Source organism: Loxodonta africana, chromosome 22 (genome assembly GCF_030014295.1).
Source record: "Loxodonta africana isolate mLoxAfr1 chromosome 22, mLoxAfr1.hap2, whole genome shotgun sequence".
Lineage (NCBI taxonomy): Eukaryota > Metazoa > Chordata > Mammalia > Proboscidea > Elephantidae > Loxodonta > Loxodonta africana.
This window is the reverse complement of record NC_087363.1, coordinates 28,256,867-28,279,724: the sequence shown is the minus strand read 5'-3', so window position 1 is coordinate 28,279,724 and position 22,858 is coordinate 28,256,867. Positions and strand designations below refer to the sequence as shown.

Below are 22,858 nucleotides of genomic sequence, written 5' to 3'. Positions count from 1 at the left end.
GTAAACTGGATAAAAGTTTACCTCTCACTTAAAGGAAAACTGCTTGAAAATTTCAGTTCTGCAACTGGTTAGAATAATAAACATTGGCTAGAAACCAAATCAAGAAAATATTTACCCTCAGATACCTGTGACAGATTTTGAGTTGAATAAGAGTCAGAAAGCTGCAGGAAGTCCTTGAAAGGGTTTTCATTTCCACGTTCATTCACCAAGTATGTGCTTCTCTGTGCTATATGCTGTGGGAACAAAGATGACTGGAAGCCAGCCTTCTTTTTGGGCCCTCCCAGAAGTGAGGTAGACAACCATGTAAACCACAAACAGTTACATTGTGAGGCGTGCTCTGTCAGAGGTTTGAATGAAAAAAACTATGGGATCACTGAGATGACAACTGCATTTATGCCTGGAGAAATCAGGAAGGCTTTCTGGGGGAGGTAACTTCAGTTGAAGAAGTTCTGCCGATTGCTCACTCCATCTGGTTCCTTTCATTTGGTCATCATCCAGCAATTTGAAGTGTGTGAGTGGTAAATTGTGTATAAAGTGTTACAGTGTGAGGTACAGAGAGGCAAGCTGCCCACTGTCTCCCTGCAGAAGAGCTTTCAAGAGGAACAGGCATTTGTTCTGGGCCTTCAGAGATGTGTCAAAAGTTGAAAGAAGAAAAATCCAAACAGAGGAAGAGTATGGCTCTAGCAGTGTCTCTAGAGCTTCAGTCTCCAAACTTTCTTTATTGTGCATTCCTATCAGTGAGTTTTGAGCGTGCACTCCCAACGTAGGTTCGTTTTTTTAAACTGAAGATAAGTGCTATCATACATATTTCAACGTGCAGTATAAAATATACATTACATAGAAGTTTGAAAGGTGGGAAAGACAAGTGAAAATACACACTTAGTATTTTCTTTTGCACCTTTTGACTCATCTTGCAGATCCCACGCTGGAGACCCTTGCTGTCTTTCTAGCCTGCATGCTTGGGAGAGTGGTGGGCTGGTGCCTGGAACAGAGGTCTAAGGCTAGGTTGTGAAGAACTGTGAATGCTAGGCGTAGACATTTAGGTTTTTTCCTGTAGATGGCAGGAGCCATTGAAAGCTTAAGAAATGAAGTGACTTGGAGAGACTGTCCTGGTTGCGTTCTTTTTTTTCCAGAGCTCTGTTTTTTAACTCTGTGAAGGGTCTGTTGTGAGCCTGGGACTGAACACTCCAGGAACTCTGATTTCTCTCTTGACATTTCTCTAGGTGACACTCCATTGCCTTCTTCTCACTGACCTTGAAATACAGCTCCGGAGACCTGAATTACAGCTGGAACAAACCACGGGGTCACAATGGCCATGGAAGGCAGGGGAACATTAGGCCTCACCCCCAGGGGTCCTGTTTTCCAGAAGCAGGAGGGGCGCCTGGCTGTGAAGCAAGAGCCAGGGAACCAGACTTGGGGGCGGAGCTGCAGTCTCCAGAAGAACCACCCTCCTGTCTGCGAAATCTTCCGGCTACACTTCAGGCAGTTATGTTACCACGAGATGTCTGGGCCCCAGGAGGCTCTGAGCCGACTCCGGGAGCTCTGCCGCTGGTGGCTGATGCCAGAGGTACACACCAAGGAGCAGATCCTGGAACTCCTGGTGCTGGAGCAGTTCCTGAGCATCCTACCTGGGGAGCTGCAGACCTGGGTGCAGCTGCATCACCCCGGGAGTGGGGACGAGGCCGTGGCCGTGGTGGAAGATTTCCAGAGACACCTCAGTGGACCAGGAGAGGTAAGCAGTTTCACCCAGAATGGCATTTGGGACCGCTCTCTAATGCTTGGGTTAGCTTGGAATAGGTGTTCTCCAGGCTCCAGGCTGGTTTGCCTTTAGAGTTCCCGAGCTACTTCCATGGGTAGAGGGAAATAGCTCTGTGCTCCCAGCCATGAACAAAAATGCAAACCCCAAGCAAGTTCTGTGAAATACTGTGTGGTGAGCCTATCTCCAGCTTGGCCATCCACATAGCACTTCTGGCAGGCAGGGGGGTGCACACTGCATAAATTGGGAGAGGGGGTTTGGGGCCGCTTACACAGGCCCTAACTTCCAAAGCCAATTCCGTCTCTTCCTGCTTATGTTCCTTATGAGAGGTGATGCCCTGGGCCTCGCAGTGATTTGTTCCTTTTGCTAGCTCTCCAGTCCCAACTGAGGTCTTTCTATTGTGTTTTTACCTCTTTAATTCTAATTTTAGTTTCCTTGTTTCCTGGCGTTGTCTGAAATTTAAAGGCAAAGTAACTTAAACTAGAGGGAAGTTGGAAAGAGTCAGCAGTATGATGCAGTGAGAAACTTAGCTTCTAGGGCCCCAGAGCTATCTATCTCTGGGGCCATGGATAAGTCAGTTCCTCTTAGTGAATCTCAGATTGCTCTCCTATAGCCCCAGCAGGGTAAGCTGGGGTCGCCTCTAATTTTAACCATTTGTGTTTTACCAGGGAAAATGTGTATATGAAATTCCTAGTTACCCAGCACATCATTTTACTCAGTGCTCTTTTAAAAACGATTACACATCTCTGCCTAGGTACGTATCCTGGGGCTTGACCTTTTTCCAGGAGTACCAGTCAATACCCATTTGGCATTATGAAATCCATTGTCAGCCATCATTTCCTTTGTGAAAACGAGCAAACGCACACAAATAAATCAAACATTGCAAAGACCTAGGGAGCAGCAAGGTCCAGCCATGGGCAAAGACAAGAGGCTGAAGCAGTGTTTAAGAGCAACATTTAGTGAGGTGGGTGGAAGGACAATTTCCCTATTTCCTTACTTTGTATTTTAAGATTTAAGGTAAATTTTTGCAGAAGAGCATGCTCCCTCCATTAAAACTCTCATAGTCTTTTATCCAGGAAGCCTCAGGGAAAGGTGACTGAGTCTCTTGAGACTGACTAGCAGTTGACAGGCAGGGCAGCTGAGCATTCATGGCTGTGGCCTAGGAATGGGGTCTTTGGACTCCATTTCTAAAGGTCAGAGCATACACTTTCTGACGTGAGAGCAGGGAGTGTCTCTTCTAGCAGAAAATGTTTGTAGAATGGCTAAGTGAATAAACACGCTTTCCATGGGAATTTGCCAGGAGGAAATCAAGGACGAACAGGACAAGTCAGAGTCATTCTGCTTAGCAGGAACGAGCCACTTTATTGCTGCAGCTAGAGCATCTATGGGGTTGCTGTGAGTCGGAATCGACTTGACGGCAGTGGTTTGGTTGGTGGAGAGCATCTATGTACATGCATGCTGGGGCTGTGAGAGGGTTTGAGAGTAATTCCCGCTGGGCTGCTTCATCAAGCAACTTAAAAAGTACTTTTACATCTTTTATCTTATTTCAGGTCTTAGCAGACTTGCAAAATAGGCAAAGCAGTAATCATTATCTCCATTTAACAAGTGAGGAGAGCTCAGAGAGGTTAATTGAGTGGTCCAAGATCACACAGCTTATACATGTTCCCTTTGTCCATGAGATTCAGCCAAAGTGTGGTTATTGCTGAATACTCCCAATTGTGGCGACCAGGATTTTCCAACTCTCTAGGTTCTAAGCCACTAGCTTTTCTCCAGTGTCTTGCTGTGGAATAGAATACCATTTTAGAGTGAGAATTGAAATGGGGTTTTCATGCCTGCGAGGAAAGGAAACATGAGTCAGAATCCTAAATAATGAGTAGAAACTGGACCAGGATTTAACTGTCAGTGAATTATAAGGTTGTTACCATAGTGCATGTAGGTCCTACCTTCTTCCAATACCCGCGGCTGAGCTTTGACTCCCATTTATAAGAAACATCCAGTGGAGAGCTGGGAAGTACAGACCCTGGGAAGTTTCCTGTTCCTACCATTCACACTGGTGAGATACATTATAAAGGAGAGTATCCCCAAATATCTCAGCAGATGAAACCCAGCAGGGCAAATCCAGCAAGGTTTATTGAAGGTGAAGTTATTTTCACCTCACGCTGTGCTGTGGACATGACAGAGCAAGCAAGCTTGTGAGTATGATTTGTTTAGGTAATATTTTAGGACTTCTGTTCCAAATGCTGGCAAAAATAGTAAACATGAAATTATGAGGAGCTAGTTTGGTGACAACAAGCAAGGGCTTAAGATAAAAGGTCTGTACTCAGGTATTTTTGAGGTCTCTAAAGATTGGTCCTATAGGGTCGCTGTGAGTCGGAATCAACATGACAGCACTGTGTTTTGTGTAAAGATTGGTCCTATCTGATCTTATTGGACTTTTTATATGCTACTGAGGAGAAGTAGTACGTACTGAAAATTGGGTTTGTGGATAACCCTAAACACTTCTTAGCAAAATACCGAGAGGAAGTCAGTTAGCAAATATTAATTGAATACCAGTGTTAGGCAAGGATGTTCTCTTGAACCTCATTGTATTTCCTTGTCTCTAGGTTTCAGCCCCTGCAGAGGAACAGGAAATGCATTTGGAGGAGACAACAGCTCTGGGTGCAACAGAGGAATCACCTCCTACCTCACCCCTCAGCAGGGGCTCAGTCCCTGAAACACACCTAGAGCCTCCCCATGACCCCGTGGCACAGCATCTCCCCAACGGGCACTTTGGTACTCATCTTTCTGGCTCTGGCCTCAAGTCACACCTCCTTCCCTTCTCTCTCTGAAGTCTCCTTTCCCTCAATCTCCCCACCTCCCGCCCCATTTGAATCCCTCGCTGTCCTGCCATCTGTCCTCCTTCTCTGGTCACCTTGTCTGTTCCTTATCTGCCAGTCATTCGTGTATGTAGCACATGTCATAGGAAAGGCACATCTGGGGACCAGAGGGATATGGTACACTGCCACTGCTTTCAAAGAGCTTTTATCTACTTGGCAGAGGGAATTAGTCTTTGTGTAAGAAGAGGCAACCTCATAAGGTACTTATGAGTGACATCTGTCTCTAGGTAGTTATGATCAAATGATCCAGTCACAGATGAGCAATGTGGGCGTTATAAAAGGTGAGCATGATCATTGTAGGCTGGAGCAGGTAGGGAATGCTTCATGGAAGAGTAGCAGTAGGATGGACAGTGAAGAGTAGGGGAGGATTTCGAAGGGGAGAGGAAAGTGATGGGCATTCCAGGAGCAGAGGATATGAACAAAGACCCAGAGAGGACATGAGCAAAGACTCTTACTCATTGAGGTAGGGTCAGGGAGGGCTGTGGATTTGGGAGCCCAGGGCCTGCTTGTTCAGGGCCTTGGGGTTGATGCCAGGAAGATTTTGGGGGCAGGGGATGATGTGTTAGAAATGGTACTTCTCAGGAGGACTATTCTGGCATAGGTGAGCACTGTGGATTGAATGGGGAGACTAGTGGCAGGGGGGTTGGGTAGGAGGTTAGTGCAATAGAATAGATATGAGGTGATTACTGCCTGAACTGGGCAAGCAGAATGGAAAGGGAGAGATGTGAAAGATATTGTGAAGGAAGGATCCATGGGACATGGGGTTGAGGAAGGGAGAGGAGGTATTAGAGGGTTCTAGGTAATGTCTGGAAACATTGACAACTTGTGAAGTCAGGAAAAGAAGATGTAAGAACGTGCATTTTAGACATTGAGTTTAAGGTGTTGTGGGACACCCAAGTGAAATGTCCAGTAGGAAATGGAAGTGTGTGATAAGGGCCTGGGGAGAGGTGCTACCTGTAACAGCAGCCTTAAACAGTGGAAGTTGTGATACTCTGACAGGGAGAAACGAGAAGTACTGAGGCCTGAGCTTTAAGGAGTCTCCATAATGAGAGGGCAGGAATGGGAAGAGAGACATGGGGATAAGGGGCTAGAGATATGAGGGGGAAGTCAGGCTTGCTTGTGCTGGGGAAGCCATGGGAGTGAGAATGTGGTCAGAAGCATAGCTTCCTTCAGAGAAGTTGAAGAGAGCGAGGCCTGGGAGGAGCAGACAATTCTTGATTTTACCTGGCCCTCCAGGGAAAATTCACAGTATGCTTAGGTTAATGCCTTTATGCAAGGATAAGAATTAGAGTGTGGGAAGCTGTCTAGGCTCTCTTTAATCCACACTCTGGGGATATAGACCTTATGGAGCCAAGGGCTGGGTTTGCCCCACTCATAGCTTTCTTCCTCCCTCAGCTCCACTTGCTTCCCCAGTTCCTGCCCTGGTGGGGAACTCAGGAGACCAAGCAGTGACATCTGTGCTTCGGATGGTCAGACCCCAGGTGAGCTTGGTTTTTTCTGTCCTTCCTGAGTTCCCATCTCTGTGACCCAGGAATGGCTGCATCTGCTATCCAGGGCTTTGTCCCATTCTAAGACTTCCACTTTGGCTTCCCCGCCTAATTACTTCCCATGCTGAGTCTCTTCTGCTGAGCTGATGGACTCTGTCTTGCCCTGAACTTGTCCTTTTAGTTGTCTCCCAGCTTCTCTCCCTCTTTGCCCTTTCTGCCCCGACGACCATGCCTTTCACAGTAGGAATGTTCCCGAGCAATGGAAGTTTGTCATTCCAGGAGTCTGCAGCATATGAGGACCTATCTGTGGACTATACTCAGAAGAAGTGGAAAGGTCCGGCACTCAGTCAGAGAGCCCTGTACCGGAACATGATGCTGGAAAATTATCGCAGCATGGCCTCATTGGGTAATGATTCTGTTCCCTAGTAACTTAGAGTCTGCTTTCGTCGTTATATTCTTTTTTTTTTTTCCTTCTAATTTCTTGTTTTGAAAAATACAGAGAAAATAGTATAATGAACCTCTCTGTATCTGTCACCCAGCTTTATGGTTATCTGTATTCTCTTTGCTTCATTATTATTGATTGACATAGGGTGGTTTAGCCGGGCTTCTTAGTTGTAGGGAATAGACCCACCCAAGTTACTGTAAGTAACAAGCTAGGTGTTAATAAGGCTTCAAGGAATGGGAACCCAGAACAAACTGGTCAGCTGGCCCACACTGGGAATGGGGTCTCGTGGAGACTGGGCCTTGCCTCAGCAGCAAAAGCAAATGAACCTTTATGCCAGTGTTTTACTGTGAATGTAACTCAGCTACTCCCTGCATATGTTTTCTGTCTCTCTTCTCATTGCTACCCAGTTTCTTCACTCTGAATATGTTGTCCTCCTCATAGCTCTATCTCAATTATAGCTTATGTATCCTCAGAATTTCTGCTCTGTGGCTTCTAATGGCTTGCTTCTCTCCATGCATCATTTCAGCTTCAGCTCCGGGTCTTAATTGTCTTATTTTTATCCCTACTTCCAGTTCAGACTTTTCTTAGAGAAGGACTCCAATTGGCTCAGTCATTAAATGTCATCTCTGTCTGGGCAGAGCTTTGGCCCCAGACCACAGCAGAGGCTTTTGACTAGCCTACAATGAGCTACATTTGGGTCTGGTGCTTTGCCCTGGTTCAGTCACCTGTGGTCCATCATGGGATGAGCAGTCACTTGGAACAAAGAATGGTTGCCTAAGCTTCCCCTTCAGCAAAGGCTGGGACAGGGCAGGTTCCTGGAGGGGCTGTCATCAGGGCAGGCCCTATGATTGGCAAGTCTACTACAGTAGCCAACTCTGGAGAGGATGTGCTTAGGAGTTTGGGACCCAGATATCTCCAACTTCTCAGATACCACGGCATGATGGCTTGTGGCCCTGGTTAAGACATGATTGAAGGGAACCAACATTTTCATGTTTAACTATAAATGACTAGATTACTCTATCTTCTCCCAGCTTTTGTATTTGGTCTCCAGAATTCAAAACCAAATGTTCAGCTATTCAGTTTCCTTATCGTTGTGGAGAATCAAGATCACAAAGATGCATTTTGGTTCTGTTTTAAGTCATCGGTACCTTTTTTAATTTTTCTTAGAGCACATACACTATTGACTCCTATCAGTCCAGTGCTCTGGAGGCCAAAGGAATCTCTACTTTTAGACCTCTGCTCTCTTCATCACTGTTCCCCAGCTTTTGCCGTTTCTTATTTCTTGAACCTATAGCTTCTCCAAATCTTGTCACTGCCCTGTTACATCAGAATCACTCCTTTTTGTACACTTTTTCCTAATCATACCGTCATGATATAATTCTCCCACCAATTCCCATCTTTGCTGTCATTGTTTCACATATCTGACTTGAGGTGTTTGTCACCCCTTTCTTTCCTAAACATCTTTTTCTGAGAACTGTGGGACCACACAATGCCATGTTTGGAAAAGACCTTAGAGTTCATCACTGTACTGAGGAGATGTAACATTAAGTGACTTCTGTAAGATCACACTGTGCTTTACAGTCTGCTTTCTTACCTTGCCAATCGTCCTTCTAACTTGGCTGTGCTGGCTCAACATCTGTCTGTTTCTGCTGTCTCTTCTTCCACCCTCCTCCACTGACCATCTTGTCTCTTTGTTTTTTCTGCCCATTTCCTCTTCTGTTCTCAATGTGTCACCTCATTCTTTACCCATAGAGTGAAGTTACCTTCATGTGTGTAGATCTCTTCGTTTTGTTTCTTCAACAGGACAAGGAATGAGTAAAAGTTGTTTTCTTCTTTCTTTTCACAGCAAGTGAGAACAGAATGGAGAGTTCAGAGTTGACTCCAAAGCCAGAGCTTTCTAAGGGACCTGGGTCATCTGAGAGGACATCAGGAGGACTTCATGGTATGGCTCTTGGGGCACCAGAGGCTGGAGATGCCTGTGAAGATATCTTAAAGAATCTAGAACAGCAGCCCTCAGATGAAGAAGGGAGCAGACTAGAAAGTAATTTCTTGGAAATAACAGATGAGGATAAAAAAAAAAACATAAAAGACAAATGTGAGAAATATAAGGAACTCGGTGAATATTTTAACCTGTCCTCCAGTCCTGCTGAACATCAAGGAGTTCTGAAGGGACAGAAATTCTATCAGTGTGATGAGTGTGGCAAAGCTTTCAATCGGAGCTCACACCTCATTGGCCATCAGAGAATCCACACTGGAGAGAAACCCTATGAGTGTAATGAATGTGGCAAGACCTTTAGGCAAACCTCTCAGCTCATCGTTCATCTCAGAATCCACACGGGGGAGAAGCCCTACGAATGCAACGAGTGTGGGAAAACCTACCGGCACAGCTCCCATCTCATTCAACACCAGAGACTCCATGATGGGGAGAAACCATATAAATGTAATGAATGTGCAAAAGCCTTCACTCAAAGTTCCCAACTCATTGACCACCAGAGAACTCATACTGGGGAGAAACCATATGAATGCAACAAGTGTGGGGAAGCCTTCATTCGGAGTAAAAGCCTTACCCGACATCAGGTACTTCACACAGGGGAGAAACCTTACAAGTGTAATGAGTGTGGGAAAGCTTTCTGTTCCAATAGGAATCTTACTGACCATCAGAGAATCCATACTGGGGAGAAGCCTTATGAGTGTAATGAGTGTGGCAAGGCCTTCAGTCGGAGTAAATGTCTTATTCGACATCAGAGCCTCCACACTGGGGAAAAACCGTACAAATGTAGTGAGTGTGGGAAAGCCTTTAATCAGAACTCTCAACTGATTGACCATGAACGAATGCATACTGGAGAAAAACCTTTTGAATGTAGTGAGTGTGGGAAGGCATTCAGTCTAAGTAAATGTCTTATTCGGCATCAGAGACTTCACACAGGTGAGAAGCCCTACAAATGCAAAGAGTGTGGAAAATCCTTCAATCAAAACTCACACCTCATTATACACCAGAGAATTCACACTGGTGAGAAACCCTATGAATGCAATGAATGTGGCAAGGTCTTCAGTTATAGCTCTAGCCTTATGGTACATCAGAGAACCCATACTGGGGAGAAGCCCTATAAATGCAACGACTGTGGGAAGGCCTTTAGTGACAGCTCACAGCTTATTGTGCACCAGAGAGTTCACACAGGAGAGAAACCCTATGAATGTAATGAGTGCGGGAAAGCCTTCAGTCAGCGTTCCACTTTTAATCACCACCAGCGAACTCACACTGGAGAAAAGCACTCAGCTCTGGCTAGGTCAGTTTCTTAAAAGCATGGTTCTCCAAGGGGAGCAAGGTGCTTTGATTCGAGTTAAACTTTCTTTATAAGAAGGATGCTCACCTGGTCCCCTTGGAACCACCGATTACAAGTGGGCCTTAAAAAAAAAAAAAAAATTTTTTTTTTTTTTCCCCTAAGTGTTTTGCATTGGATTACCAAGCTGAGAGAATGGGAGCAACTTAGTGCAGCTCTTCCCCGCTCTTAGGAAAGTAAGGACCACACATTTCATTTACTTGTAGGTTTCTTTTTCCTTTTTTTAAAACTTTTTAAATCTGTTTCATTTCTTAGTTATACATCCCGTAATCAGATTGTGCGCTTGTCAAGGACAGAGATCCTTATTTTATTCCATCTTCTCCATGTCACCATTTACATAAAGTCACTCTCAAAGACTGTCTTAGTCATCGAGTGCTGCCATAACAGCAATACCACAAGCGGGCTTTAACACAGAGAAATATATTCTCTCACAGTCTGGTAGGCTACAACTCCAAATTCAGGGCATCAGCTCCAGGGGAAGGCTTTTTCTCTCTGTCGGCTCTGGAGGAAGGCCTTTATCCTCAGTCTTCCTCTGGTCAAGGAGCTTCTCAGACGCTGTGTCGAAAGGACGCATTCTGCTCCTGGTGCTGCTTTCTTGGTGGTATGAGATCCCCAACTCTCTGCTAGCTTTCCTTTCCTTTTATCTCTTGAGAGATAAAAGGTGGTGCAGGCCGCACCCCAGGGAAACTCCCTTTACCTTGGATCCAGGAGGTGACCTGGTTAAAGGTGGTGTTACAATCCCACCCTAATCCTTTTAACTACAGGCAAAGATTTTGATTTATAATACAGGAAAATCACAAAATGAGTACAACCACACATGGCCTAACCAAACTGATACATTTTTGGGGGGACGTTCAATCCATGACATTCCACCCTGTGGCCCCCCAAAATCACATCCTCGCAACATGCAAAACATATTCCTCCCATCATAGCAAAAGTCATAAGTCCAAGTCCGAAATTCAAAAATTCCTCTTCACCTGTGGAGTCTAGAACACAGGTTATCTGCATCCAAAGGTATGATGGCAGAAAAGACACAAGCTAGACATTTCCATTACAAATGGGAGAAACTGTAGGGAAAGAAGGCATAACAGGCACCAAGCAAGATAACAGAACACATTACATTAGCCCTCAAAGCTTTAAAATAACCTTTGTTCTCTGAGAAAATTTACATAATAACTGTCATCCAGACTCTAGGTACTGGCCACACTCTCAGTGTTCTGAGTGGAGGTCTCTTGCCCCTGGGCTTCAGCTCCACCTTCCAGCCTCGCTGGAACCGCAACTCTGTTCCCTTGGCTTTAGGCGCACAATTCTCATAGTCTGTCTGAGTGGCAGTTTTACCCATAGAAACACAAGAGGCCATGGCTCCACCCTTTGTAACTGCTGAGGTCACGGCCATACCTTTTGAGACTGAGGCAGCTCAGCTTCTTGTGTTGTCGCTTCAGCTTCTGCTTCCTGGTTTCTTGGCCTCTGAGCTCTTCGGGCCTCACGCCCACATCTGCCCTGCTCGAGCAAGTGTTCCAAAGCTCTGTAGCTCCACCGATAAGTGCCTGGAGGCATCCCATTCTGCCAGCAAGCCTCCCATGCACAGGCGCTCAGCTCTCTCGCTCCATGGGTCAGCTCCAGTGCCATCTTACACTGGTCTCCTGGTTCTGTTGTTGTTGGTTCTCTGCTGCTGCCGCTTCTCTGCCACTGCAGGTTCTCTGCTGCACTGGTCCTTTGCCACTGTCACTACTCTATCCATTCAGTTTCAAAAGCAATTACACATTTTAGGTGTCTGTTAGAATAGCACCCCACTGTCTTGGTACCAAATTCTTAGTTATCTAGTGCTGCTGTAACAGATACCACAAGTGGAAGGCTTTAACAAAGAGAAATTTCTTTTCTCACAGTCTAGTAGGTTACAAGTCCAAATTGAGGGCGTCAGCTCCAGGGGAAGGGTTTCTCTCTCTCTCAGCTATGGAGGAAGGTCCTTTTGTCCTCAATCTTTCCCTGGTCGAGGAGCTTCTCAGGCGCAGGGACCCCATGTCCAAAGGACAAGCTCTGCTCCTGGTGCTGCTTTCTTGGTGGTATGAGGTCCCCAACTCTCTCCTTGCTCCCCTTTCCTTTTGAGAGAGAAAAGGTGGTACAGGCCACACCCCAGGGAAACTCCCTTTAGCTTGGATCAGGGAGGTGACCTGAGTAAGGGTGGTGTTACAATCCCACCCTAATCCTCAACATAAAATTACAATCACAAAATGGAGGACCACCACAGACTACTGGGAATCATGGCCTAACCAAGTTGATTTACACATTTTTTGGGGGACATAGCTCAATCCTTGACAAAGACTGATTCATTCCTTCCTGTCTCTTGGGTATGGCTCTCCCAATCTACTTTTTAAACTTCTAGTCTAATCTACTGTAATCACTTTTCCTGTCTAGAAACCTTTTCTTCCTGTTTACTAATCTATGTCCCTCACAAACCTTCAAGATCCAGCTCATCTCTGAAAGACTTCTTTTTCAAATGCTTTTTCATTTCACTTAAACTTCTATTGATTTGACCTCAGTACTTTCAATTAGCTGGTGCTACAGTGAGCAACTGTTGTTAAATTGCCTTGTAAATTATTCTCAATGTAATGAATGCATATGTGTATAATTTCATACCAACTTGTAAGCTTTTTGAGATTGGGTATAGTATCTGTTTATTTTAATGTATGGGTAAAGATTTGCACATACAAGTTGTTAAATAAAGTTTTTTTAGTTGACTCTTATAAAGTGGCATGATCCCCCCCACCCAACCCAGGGCTAGAAGCTTCTAAAGATGAAAATGGCATTATAGGATATCACATGCAAAGGCCCCTTTGATGTTCTACCTGGAAATCTCACTACTGTAGGCTTTTGCCTTAAAGAGCTAATGGAATTGTACATGAGTGAGTGTGTGTGCGTATCCAGGTATCGGGGTGGGCAGTCACGTCCCGGTGATAGAGGTGCTGTGCCCTGCAAACTGATTCCAGTTCTGAACTAGCTGACCGCACTGTGCTTCCTAAATAAACAGGTTAAGAGCAGAGTCAAAAGCTTATTGCAAAGACTTGACTTTCATGGTAAAGATGGTTGAGAATCCCAGCCGAAGCATTCTTGAGTGACTGGAATTCACAGTGATGGGGTTTGTGGCAAGAAAATAGAGGTAAAACTAATCTGGTTAAGCAGGCATTGTTCACAAATTTGTTTTTCTTTATTAGGTAGACCTGTCTACCTGCAGCTGCCGTCTTATTTTCAAGATGAGAAGTGTAATTACCTTCCAAGCTATCTTTCATTCCACAAAAGCAAAAGGAACAGGAAATCTTCAGAGGATTTCCTCTCCTACAATCCTATCAGACCTGAGCTTGAACAGCTTTTCCGTTCCACTTTTGTAGTAGGGCCCCAGTGCTGGGAGACCTTTGCCTCTGGTACCTAGTCCTTACTCTGCCCATTCCCCAAACTTCCTCTTAACAGGAGGATAGGATTAGCAGCGTGGCAGAGGTGGAGGAGGAGGCTTAATTATCTAGTGTGGCTATAACAAATAACCACAAGTGGGTGACTTTAACAAATTTATTTTCTCACAATTTAGGAGGTTAGAAGTCCAAATTCAGGGTGTCAGCTCTAGGGGAAGGCTTTTTCTCTGTGGGTTCTAGACGAAGGTCCTTGTTTCTAGAGCTCCTGCTTCTGGGGGATCTTCATGTGGCTTGGCATCTCTCCCCTTGTCTGCTCTGCTTCCTTGCTTAATCTCTTTTGTATCTCAAAAGAGATTGACTCAAGATACACCCTACACTAATCCTGCTTCGTTAACATAACAAAGACTACTCATTCCCAAATGGGGTTATAACCACAGGCCTTTGTTGTTAGGTGTCCTTGAGTTCGTTCAGACTTACAGTGATCCTGTGTGCTACAGAACGAAACACTGTCCGGTCTTGCGCCATCCTTGTTATACTTGAGCCTATTGTTGCAGCCACTGTGTCAATCCATCTCGTTGAGGGTCTTCCTCTGTTTTGCTGACCCTCTACGGAACATGATGTCCTTCTCCATGACTGGTCCCTCCTGATAACATGTCCAAAATATGCGAGATGAAGTCTTGCCATCCTTGCCTCTAAGGAGCATTCTGGCCATACTTCTTCCAAGACAAATTTGTTCCTTCTTTTGGTAGTCCATGGTATATTCAGTATTCTGCTGTTGCCATAGGCATTGATTGTGGATCCAACTAAAATGAAATCCTTGACAACTTCAATTTTTTCTTCATTTACCATGATGTTGCTTATTGGTCCAGTCGTGAGGATTTTTGATTTCTTTATGTCGAGGTGTAATCCGTACTGAAGGCTGTAGTCCTTGATCATCAGTAAGTGCTTCAAGTCCTCTTCACTTTCAGCAAGCAAGGTTGTGTCATCTGCATAACACAGGTTGTTAATGAGTCTTCCTCCAATCCTGATGCCTTGTTCTTCAAAAAGTCCAGCTTTTCAGATTATTTGCTCAGCATACAGATTGAATATGTATGGTGAAAGGATACAACCCTGACACATACCTTTCCTGACTTTAAACCACTCAGTATTCCCTTTTTCTGTCCCAACGACTGCCTCTTGATCTATGTACAGGTTCCTCATGAGCACAATTAAGTGTTCTGGAATTCCCATTATTCACAATGTTACCCATAATTTGTTATGATCCACCCATTCAAATGCCTTTGCATAGTAAATGAAACACAGGTAGAAAAAAAAAATTACCTAGTGAAAACCACGGGCCTAGAGGTTAGGATTTACAACACAAATTTTGGGGGACACAATTCATAACAGGCAATGTCAGGTATGGAACCCAGAGGGGAGACATTTTGTGAGCTACTGTTAACTTAGAGAATGGAGAAGGAAGGCAAGAGAGTTGAAGCTCAAGAAAATAAAAATTAGATGTGATTTGGGGGGAGACATTTCAGACAAAGTTAGAATGTTTATCGGTAACCTAAAAAATTACCGAGCCCAGGACACAGCTAGAAATTTGTCATTTGTGAATATGTATTTTAAAATAAATTTCTGGTTTCAGCTATGTTTTCAGTATTGGTTTTCATTCTCCTTTAAAAGATGTGCAGATAGGATTCTCGTTTGTTAGTTTAAGTGTTTTACTTTGGGTGCCCCCAGATCCCAGGGAAAAGCCCAACCCCATCCCCACTTGGCTCCAAATCTCCAGCTCTGAGTTGGACATTACTGGTCTCATCTTCGGTAGGATCCCCTTGCCTGTTGGATGCTGCAACTTTATTTTATGGTTCTTGTCTACTCATCCCCTACCCTACCACCCTAAGCCTCTGTAGAGTGGGAACCAGCACTATTCTTAACTATGCTGTAGGTGCCCACTGGAAATGAATGTCTTGACTTCCTGAAAAGCACTCAGTCTCTTGCACAGAGGAAAAAGGGTTGCATTCTGTCGGAGGACAGCCCCAGCAAGGAAAGACCCTCACCGTGCATCCTGGAAGATAATCCGAAGAACTGACAGGTAGCGCTTTCCAGATTTATGAGTTTATTCAGGGAAATTTACTGACACAGGCAAGCAGCTGGTCTCCAGTGGTGGCCAGCTAGAGTATTTTCTGCAACCACCTAGCAAGGGACCCAAGCTTACATACCATTCCAGCTGGGACCAAGGCTCATTGTTTTCTCCCACATCCTTGGGCAGTCAGTGTTCCCAGGGACTTCATGTCCAGGTCCAGGTGTTTTCCTTCTTGTTTCTAAGGCATTCTTCGGCCTTGGCCACTGGCCCATTCATGCCACTCCTGGCCTTGAACCTTAGCCTGAGTCCATCCTGAATTCATCCCCAGCATGCTTCGGGGAAGAGCAAAGCTGATTCCACTGGGGAGGGGATGCATATAGCTGAATATCATTACCCTACACATTTGAAAATCACACCTCAATTTCTACTGGTTATTGCTTTTATTTTTTATTTCATCTCTGAGTTATCTAGTACTGCTGTAACGGAAATACCACAAGTGGATGGCTTTAACAAAGAGAAATTTATTTCTTCACAGTAAAGTAGGCTAAAAGTCTAAATTCTGGGCGTCAGCTCCAGGGGAAAGCTTTCTCTCTCTGTGGGTCTTCCCATTAATCTTCCCCTGGACTAGAGCTCCTCCTTGGAGGGACCCCAGGTCCAAAGGACGCACTCTGCTCCTGGCACAGCTTTCTTTGTGATATGAGGTCCCCCTGTCTCTCTGCTAGCCTCTCTCTGTTACATCTCAAAAGAGATTGCCTCAAGACACAATCCAATCTTGTAGATTGAGTCCTGCCTCACTAACAGAACTGCTGCCCATCCCTCCTTGTTACCATCGTGGAGGCAGGATTTACAGCATATAGGAAAATCACATCAGATGACAAAATGGTGGACAGTCACACAATATCAGGAATCATGGCCTAACCAAGTTGACATATTTTTGGGGGACACAATTCAATCCAGGACAATCTGGACCTAGTTACCTTGCTAAATTATTCTAAGTTTTAATAGTTTAATTTTCTAGCTTATGTAGGTATATAATAAGTAATGATTAGCTTGTGTCTTAATTTCCTACCTGTATGCCATTTATGCATTACCAAGAACTTCAAAAAATGTCAAACACAGTAAGTCCCCCGGTTATAAACGTCTGACTTAAACTCCTACTTCCCGTTAATGTTATGTAAATTTGCCTTCACATTGAAATGACTGAACCAACCCCTACTCGCAACAAATTCTTCATCACAATTACCCTCACTTGCTGCACAGGCAGCTTTTAAATCACTGAAAAGGCTGTGAGCCTTTCCTTGCACTAAACCAAAAATAACCCATTGCCACTGAGTTGATTCGATGTAAAGTAAGCTAAATAAAAACCACATGTACCTGTTCTGATTTACCTACAAATTCGACTTACCTACAAAGTGGACTTAAAGGCATAGTTAGGAACGGATGTCGTTGGTAACCCAGGGACTGCCTGGAGTGGATAACAGACATTCCATGTCTTGTTCCTAATTTTCAGGGGGAATGTTTTTACTATTTCACAGTTTCATGTGTTTATTGTTGGGTTCTGATAAATAACCTATTGTGTTTAGGAAGTTTCCTTTTATTTTAGAAGAGAGAGTATAGTACAGTGGTAAAAAGTACAGATTTTGTAGCCACCACCCTAGGTTAAAATACTGGCTCCACCGCTTTCTTAAGTGTGTTGCTTAAGTTTTTTTGTGTCCCAGTTCTTCCATCTATAAAATGGAGCTACTGGTGATTGGAATGCAAAAGTTGGAAACAAAGAAGAAGGATCAGCAGTTGGAAAATATGGCCTTGGTGATACAAACAATGCTGGAGATCGAATGATAAAATTTTGTAAGACCAACACTTCGTCATTGCAAATACCTTCTTTCACCAACGTGAACGGCGACTATAGTTTTTTTTTTTTATACACATGGACCTTGCCAGATGGAACACACAGGAATCAAATTGCTCAATAATTGACCTTGGGTATATCCCACCTGAATTTAGAGACCCTCTCAAGGATAGATTTGATGCGTTGAACACTAGTGACAGGAGACCAGACGGGTTGTGGAATGACATCAAGGACATCACACATGAAGAAAGCGAGAGGTCATTGAAAAGACAGGAAAGAAAGAAAAGACCAAGATGGATGTCAGAGGACACTCAGAAACTTGCTCACGAACATCAAGCAGCTAAAGCAAAAGGAAGAAATGAAGTAAAAGAACTGAACAGAAGATTTCAAAAACAAAAATCCTCACAACTGGACCAATGAGCAATATCTTGATAAACGGAGAAAAGATTGAAGTTGTCAAGGATTTCATTTTACTTGAATCCACAACTGACACCCGTGGAAGCAGCAGTCAAGGAATCAAACGATGCACTGCATTGGGCAAATCTAATGCAAAGGACCTCTTTAAAGTTTTGAAAAGTAAAGATGTCACCTTGAAGACTAAGGTGTGCCTGATCGAAGCCATGGTATATTCAATTGCATCATATTCACGTGAAAGCTGGACAATGAATAAGGAAGACTGAAGAAGAGTTGACGCCTTTGAATTGTGGTGTTGGCGAAGAATATTGAATATACCATGGACTCCCAAAAGAATGAACAAATCTGTCTTGGAAGAAGTAAAACCAGAGTGCTCCTTAGGAGCAAGGATGGCGAGACTGTGTCTTACATACTTCGGACATCTTGTCAGGAGGGATCAGTCCCTGGAGAGAGACATCATGCTTGGCAAAGTACAGGGTCAGCATAAAAGAGGAAAATCCTCAATGAGGTGGATTGACACAGTGGCTGCAACAATGAGCTCAAGCATAACAATGATGGTGAGGATGGTGCAGACCAGGCAGTGTTTCGTTCTGTTGTGCATAGGGTCGCTATGAGTCAAAACCAACTCGACAGCATCAAACAACAACAACCACCTCATAGGGCCATGAGGTTTACATTAGTTAGTATGTGTAAGGCACTGAAAGAGTGCCTGGCACATAGTATGCACAATAGTAAGTTTATTATTCTTAGGGATTTTATTAGGAATGGTTGCTAAATTGTATCAAGCTTAAAAAAAAATCTATTGGTATAATTTCATGGTTTGTGTTCTTTATTCTTTATTGTTAACCATTTGTTGATAAATTTCCAAATAAGTGGAATCTTCTTGTACTCCTTGCATAAAATCCTTTTTTTTTTTTAAGTGCAGAATTAGATTCAATCTGCTAAAGTTTTTGCTACCTTTGGAAAATGAATTTGGTAGATTTGTTTCTTTTATTACTCTGGATGAGTGCACATGTAGGAATTATTCCTTGGAGGTTAGCTCAAAATACCTGGGCCTGACCTTTTTTGGACGGGGCGGTGGGTAATACCTTCAGCAACATTTGAATTTCTTCAGTGGCTGCTGTCTTCATGTTTTCTACCTCTATTTGTACGTATTGTGGTACTATATATCTGCAAACCCCGGTAGCATAGTGGTGAAGAGCAACGGCTGCTAACCGAAAAGGTCGGCAGTTCGAATCCACCAGGCACTCCTTGGAAACCGTATAGGGCAGTTCTGCCCTGTCCTATAGGGTCGTTATGAGTCGGAATTGACTCGACGGCAATGGGTTTGGTTTTTGTTTTTTTTTTAATATCTGGAAATCATCATTTTTACTAGCCTGTCAAACTTATTGTCGTAATGTTGCATCTAGTATTCCATAAAATTCTTTTACTCTTTTGTATATGTGGTTAGATCGCCTTTGTCATACATAATGTTTTAACATTTTGGTTTCCTTTCCATTTTTTTCGGTCAGGATTGCCCAGGGTAGTTTATTTTGTTTCTCTTTTTGAACTTCATTTTTTTCTTAAATATATTTTTTCATATGTTCTTCTATTACCTCAAACTGAAAACAATTTTTATTGGCCCCACCTTTGATTTTTTTCCCCCATTGAATGATGAGGGCTTTCCAGTCCTGATATTTGCCCCACGATAGGGAAAGTGGGTTTTCCTTGTGTCTTTTTCAGTCCAGCTGAATGCTGTTAAATTGCCTTTTTCTGTCTGAAGCTAAAAAGCCAGTTGTTGTAAACATAATAACCAACTATGCGCTCAGCAGTAAAGAAATAAAGAAACAGCTCAAAATTTTAAAGACTTTCCACCTAGGGCCAGCTTTTTGTATCTAGCTTTCTTTTTGGCTCGGCCTTCAGACTAAGTATCCAGTGTAGTCCCGCCTTTTTCTAAGTTCTCTGCCTCTTTAGGAAGAAGCTTGTGAGTGAACTGAATGAAAAGCATTTATTCACAAAACCAAAAACACATAATGCCGTCAAGTCTATTCCAACTCACAGTATGAGTCATTCACAGCTCAGACTTTATTTTACCCCAGTGAATCTGCACTGGGAAAAGAACTTATTCTTGAGATAAGTGTGAGAAAACATTCAATTGTAGCAGACGTCATCCACCAGAGACGTTACACTTACATGACAGCCTACTCATTTGTGTTGATTACAGTTTATTTCTCGTTTGACGTCAGAAAATCCACACACATTAGAATCCCTTTTGGTTTTTGGAGGGGTGATAAACCATTCATCCAGAACTCCCATCTTTTTCTTCACATTTCTGAAAAATATTTTTGAAATTAGTATGGAAAAACTTTCAGTTATAGCAAATAGTTTCTACGCATCAATGAATCCACAATGCAGAGAAAGGGTATTAGTAACCAGTGTGACAGAATCTCCAATTTATTTTTAAAAATCAAGGAGAATTCAAACCCAGGAAATAGTTCAGGTGGTTAAATATGATGGTGAAGGTGCTAGGAGTGGACACTTATCTCACTTACCTTTTATACACACAGAAAACATTCCACAGCTATACTCTGCCTCCCCAGACCTGGATGTTCAGTTTTTTAATGCAGTAGGACAGATCAAGAAGGAATAATCAAAAACCCACTGCCGTCAAGTCAATTCTGACTCATAGCAACCCTATAGGACAGAGTAGAACTGCCCCATAGGGTTTCCAAGGAGCAGCTGACCTTTTGGTTAGCAGCTGATCTCTTAACCACTGCACCACCAGGGCTCCAAAAGCTGGATAGCGGCCTGGAATTTGTATTTTTAACATTCATCCAAGTGATTTTTATGCTTAACCAGCTGCTCCAGGGGAAAAAGATGTGGCAGTCTGCTTCTATGAAGACTTACAGCATTGGAAACCTTATGGGGAAGTTCTACTCTGTCCTATAGAGTTGCTATGAGTCGGAATCAACTCAGCGGCAGTGGGTTATAATTTATACTCTCATATATAACTTTATAGTTGTCTCTTTTAATCAGAGATATTGTCTCAGATTATTACCCTCATTTTCCAACTGAGTAATATACAGCTGTTTTCAACAGAACAGTCAAAGCGAACTTTAAAAATGTAAGTCATGGACTGAAACCTTCATGCAAGGTTGATGTCAGAATGACCAAAAGCAAAGAGAAAGGAATTCACAGAATTCATAAAACAGGTTCTGCCTTCTTTTGTGTCTGCTAGCTAATAAATCTTTGAACATGTGGCAGGAAAAAACAAAAAGAAAAAAAGATCAGGTCACTCTTCATCCCCAAATCCTCCAATAGCTCCCCATATTATGCAGGGCAAAATCCAAAGCCCTTATCATAGTCTGTTCTTGTCGTCAGCTGCCTGTCAGTCAGCCCCCAGTTAATGGCAGCCCCAGGCACAACGGATCTAGCTGTTGGGATCTATAGGATTTTCATTGGCTGATTTTTGGAAGTAGATCACCAGGCCTTTCTTCCTAGTCCCTCTCAGTCTGGAAGCTCCTCTGAAGTCTATTCGGTATCATAGTAACACATAATCCCTTCACTGACAGATGGGTAGTGGCTATGCTAGAGGGGTGGTAGTCATGCTAGAGAGCTGTTGGTCTTGCCAGGGTAGTAGTGGCTGAGATCAAACCAGGGTCTCCCACATGGAAGGCAAGATTTCTACCACTGAACCACACTGCCCTCTATCATATAGCCTGTTGTTATTGTTAGTTGCTGGCTAGTTAAGTCCAACTCATGGCAGCCCCATTTGTGCAGAGTAGGAATATTCTCCATAGGATTTGCAGGGCTGTGTACTTTCAGAAGCAGACTGACAGGTCTGTCTTACATGGAGCCTCTGGATGAGTTTGAATTGCCAACCAGTAGTCAAGTGCTTAATCATTTGCGCCACCCAAAGACTCCTTACTAGAGCCTACAAGGTCCTAAGTGCAAACCCCCTCCACCACCTGATTCAAGGCTCCTGCTGTTCCATCTGCCAGGAACACTCTTCTCCCATATATTCGTATGCCTGAACTGATGACTTCCTGCCTCTGCCTCTTCTGTTGCCTGTAAAGTAGTCCCACCCCCACCTCTTTCTCCCGTTACTCAGTACTATGTTGCACGTATTATTATTTTTTTGTCCCTCTCCCCTCACTTGAATGTAAGCCTCATGGGGCAAGGAGTTCATTTTCTTCACTGCTCTATCCGCAGCATAGAACTGCCACTGGCAATAAACGTTTTCCTAATGCTGCCGATAAACAGTAGCTGATTCTGGCTTTGAAGTTGAAAGCCCTCGAGATCTGTGGAAGGAAATAGGACATTTCCACTCACCAACCCTCTGTCTGACTTCAGGGAGCCTCATTTCGAGAGAAGTGCCCTGGCCCCCCAGTTCATTGGTTCCTCTTCCCGCCCTAACCAAGTCTCTCCCCAGGCCCTTCAGGGCCCGCCAGCGCATTGGCTGAACTCGCCAAGCTTTCCCACCCTCCCAGCCAATGGTAGGGCAGGAACTGGGCGGGAGGCTGGGCCGGGGCGCCTGCGGACCCCGCTGGGCTCCCGAGCGCCCTGAGGACTCTAACTGCGGGGCACAGAGATGCGGAAACCTCCCAGTGCCTAGAGGGGCCAAGGCTCAGGTGGGAGCTGGGGGAGGGGCAGGAGAGGAGTCGGTGACGTCATTCCGCCTCCGCTTTGTTTCCAGATGTGGGTCCGGAGCTTTTGGTGAGCGGTCCGCGGCAGCTTGGTGGTGGGAGTTTGGGCCGGGTCCTGGGAGTGAGTGGGGACACAGGCCGACAGCCAGGCCCCTCTGAGGCCACCAGCTGCGAAAACGGAGGCGCAGCAGCCCAAGGTGCCGTTGTGGGCCGCCCTCTCCGTTCGCTCGCGCTGCCCCTTTGTCTTGAGTCTTGTCTCCGACTCCGCGTTGCCGTTCGCTCGGACCCGGGTGGTGGTGACAGAGCTTTGTCATCCCCGCCCCTAACCCCTGGGCTGGGCCTCAGAAAGCCCGTGGGTCGCTGGGTGGAAGAGGTGCCCCCCAGCCTTTCCCTGATAATAGTGGTCGAGGCTCATCCCAGACTCTGAGCAGCCTCTACAACCGTTGACACAGATCACCAGTCCAACCTCCTTACTCCCTTCCCGGCTCTGCTACTAGTGAGGAAGCTGGACCCAAAGAGGAGGTCAGAGTCTTGCCCAAGGGTACTGGTTCATTCATTCACGCAAGAAATAAGTATTGACCACCTACCAGGTA

The 22,858-nt window shown here is 44.5% G+C and overlaps 1 protein-coding gene across 6 annotated transcripts in view; it reads left to right on the top strand.

The window, feature by feature from the left end:
• Positions 1-22,858, top strand: part of ZNF660 (zinc finger protein 660) — a 38,043-nt gene that overhangs the window by 650 nt on the left and 14,535 nt on the right. For 4 of the 6 annotated variants that reach the window (XM_010589890.3, XM_010589888.3, XM_010589889.3 and 1 more), the window contains exon 1: positions 22,252-22,335. Coding sequence is in view for 1 of the 6 variants with exons in the window: in XM_064274696.1 (XP_064130766.1) it covers positions 1,310-1,732; positions 4,360-4,528; positions 6,028-6,113; positions 6,399-6,525; positions 8,411-9,823 (2,218 nt within the window). In the remaining 5 variants the exon portion in view is untranslated. The other 2 variants (XM_064274696.1, XM_023547805.2) reach the window with 2 other exon arrangements.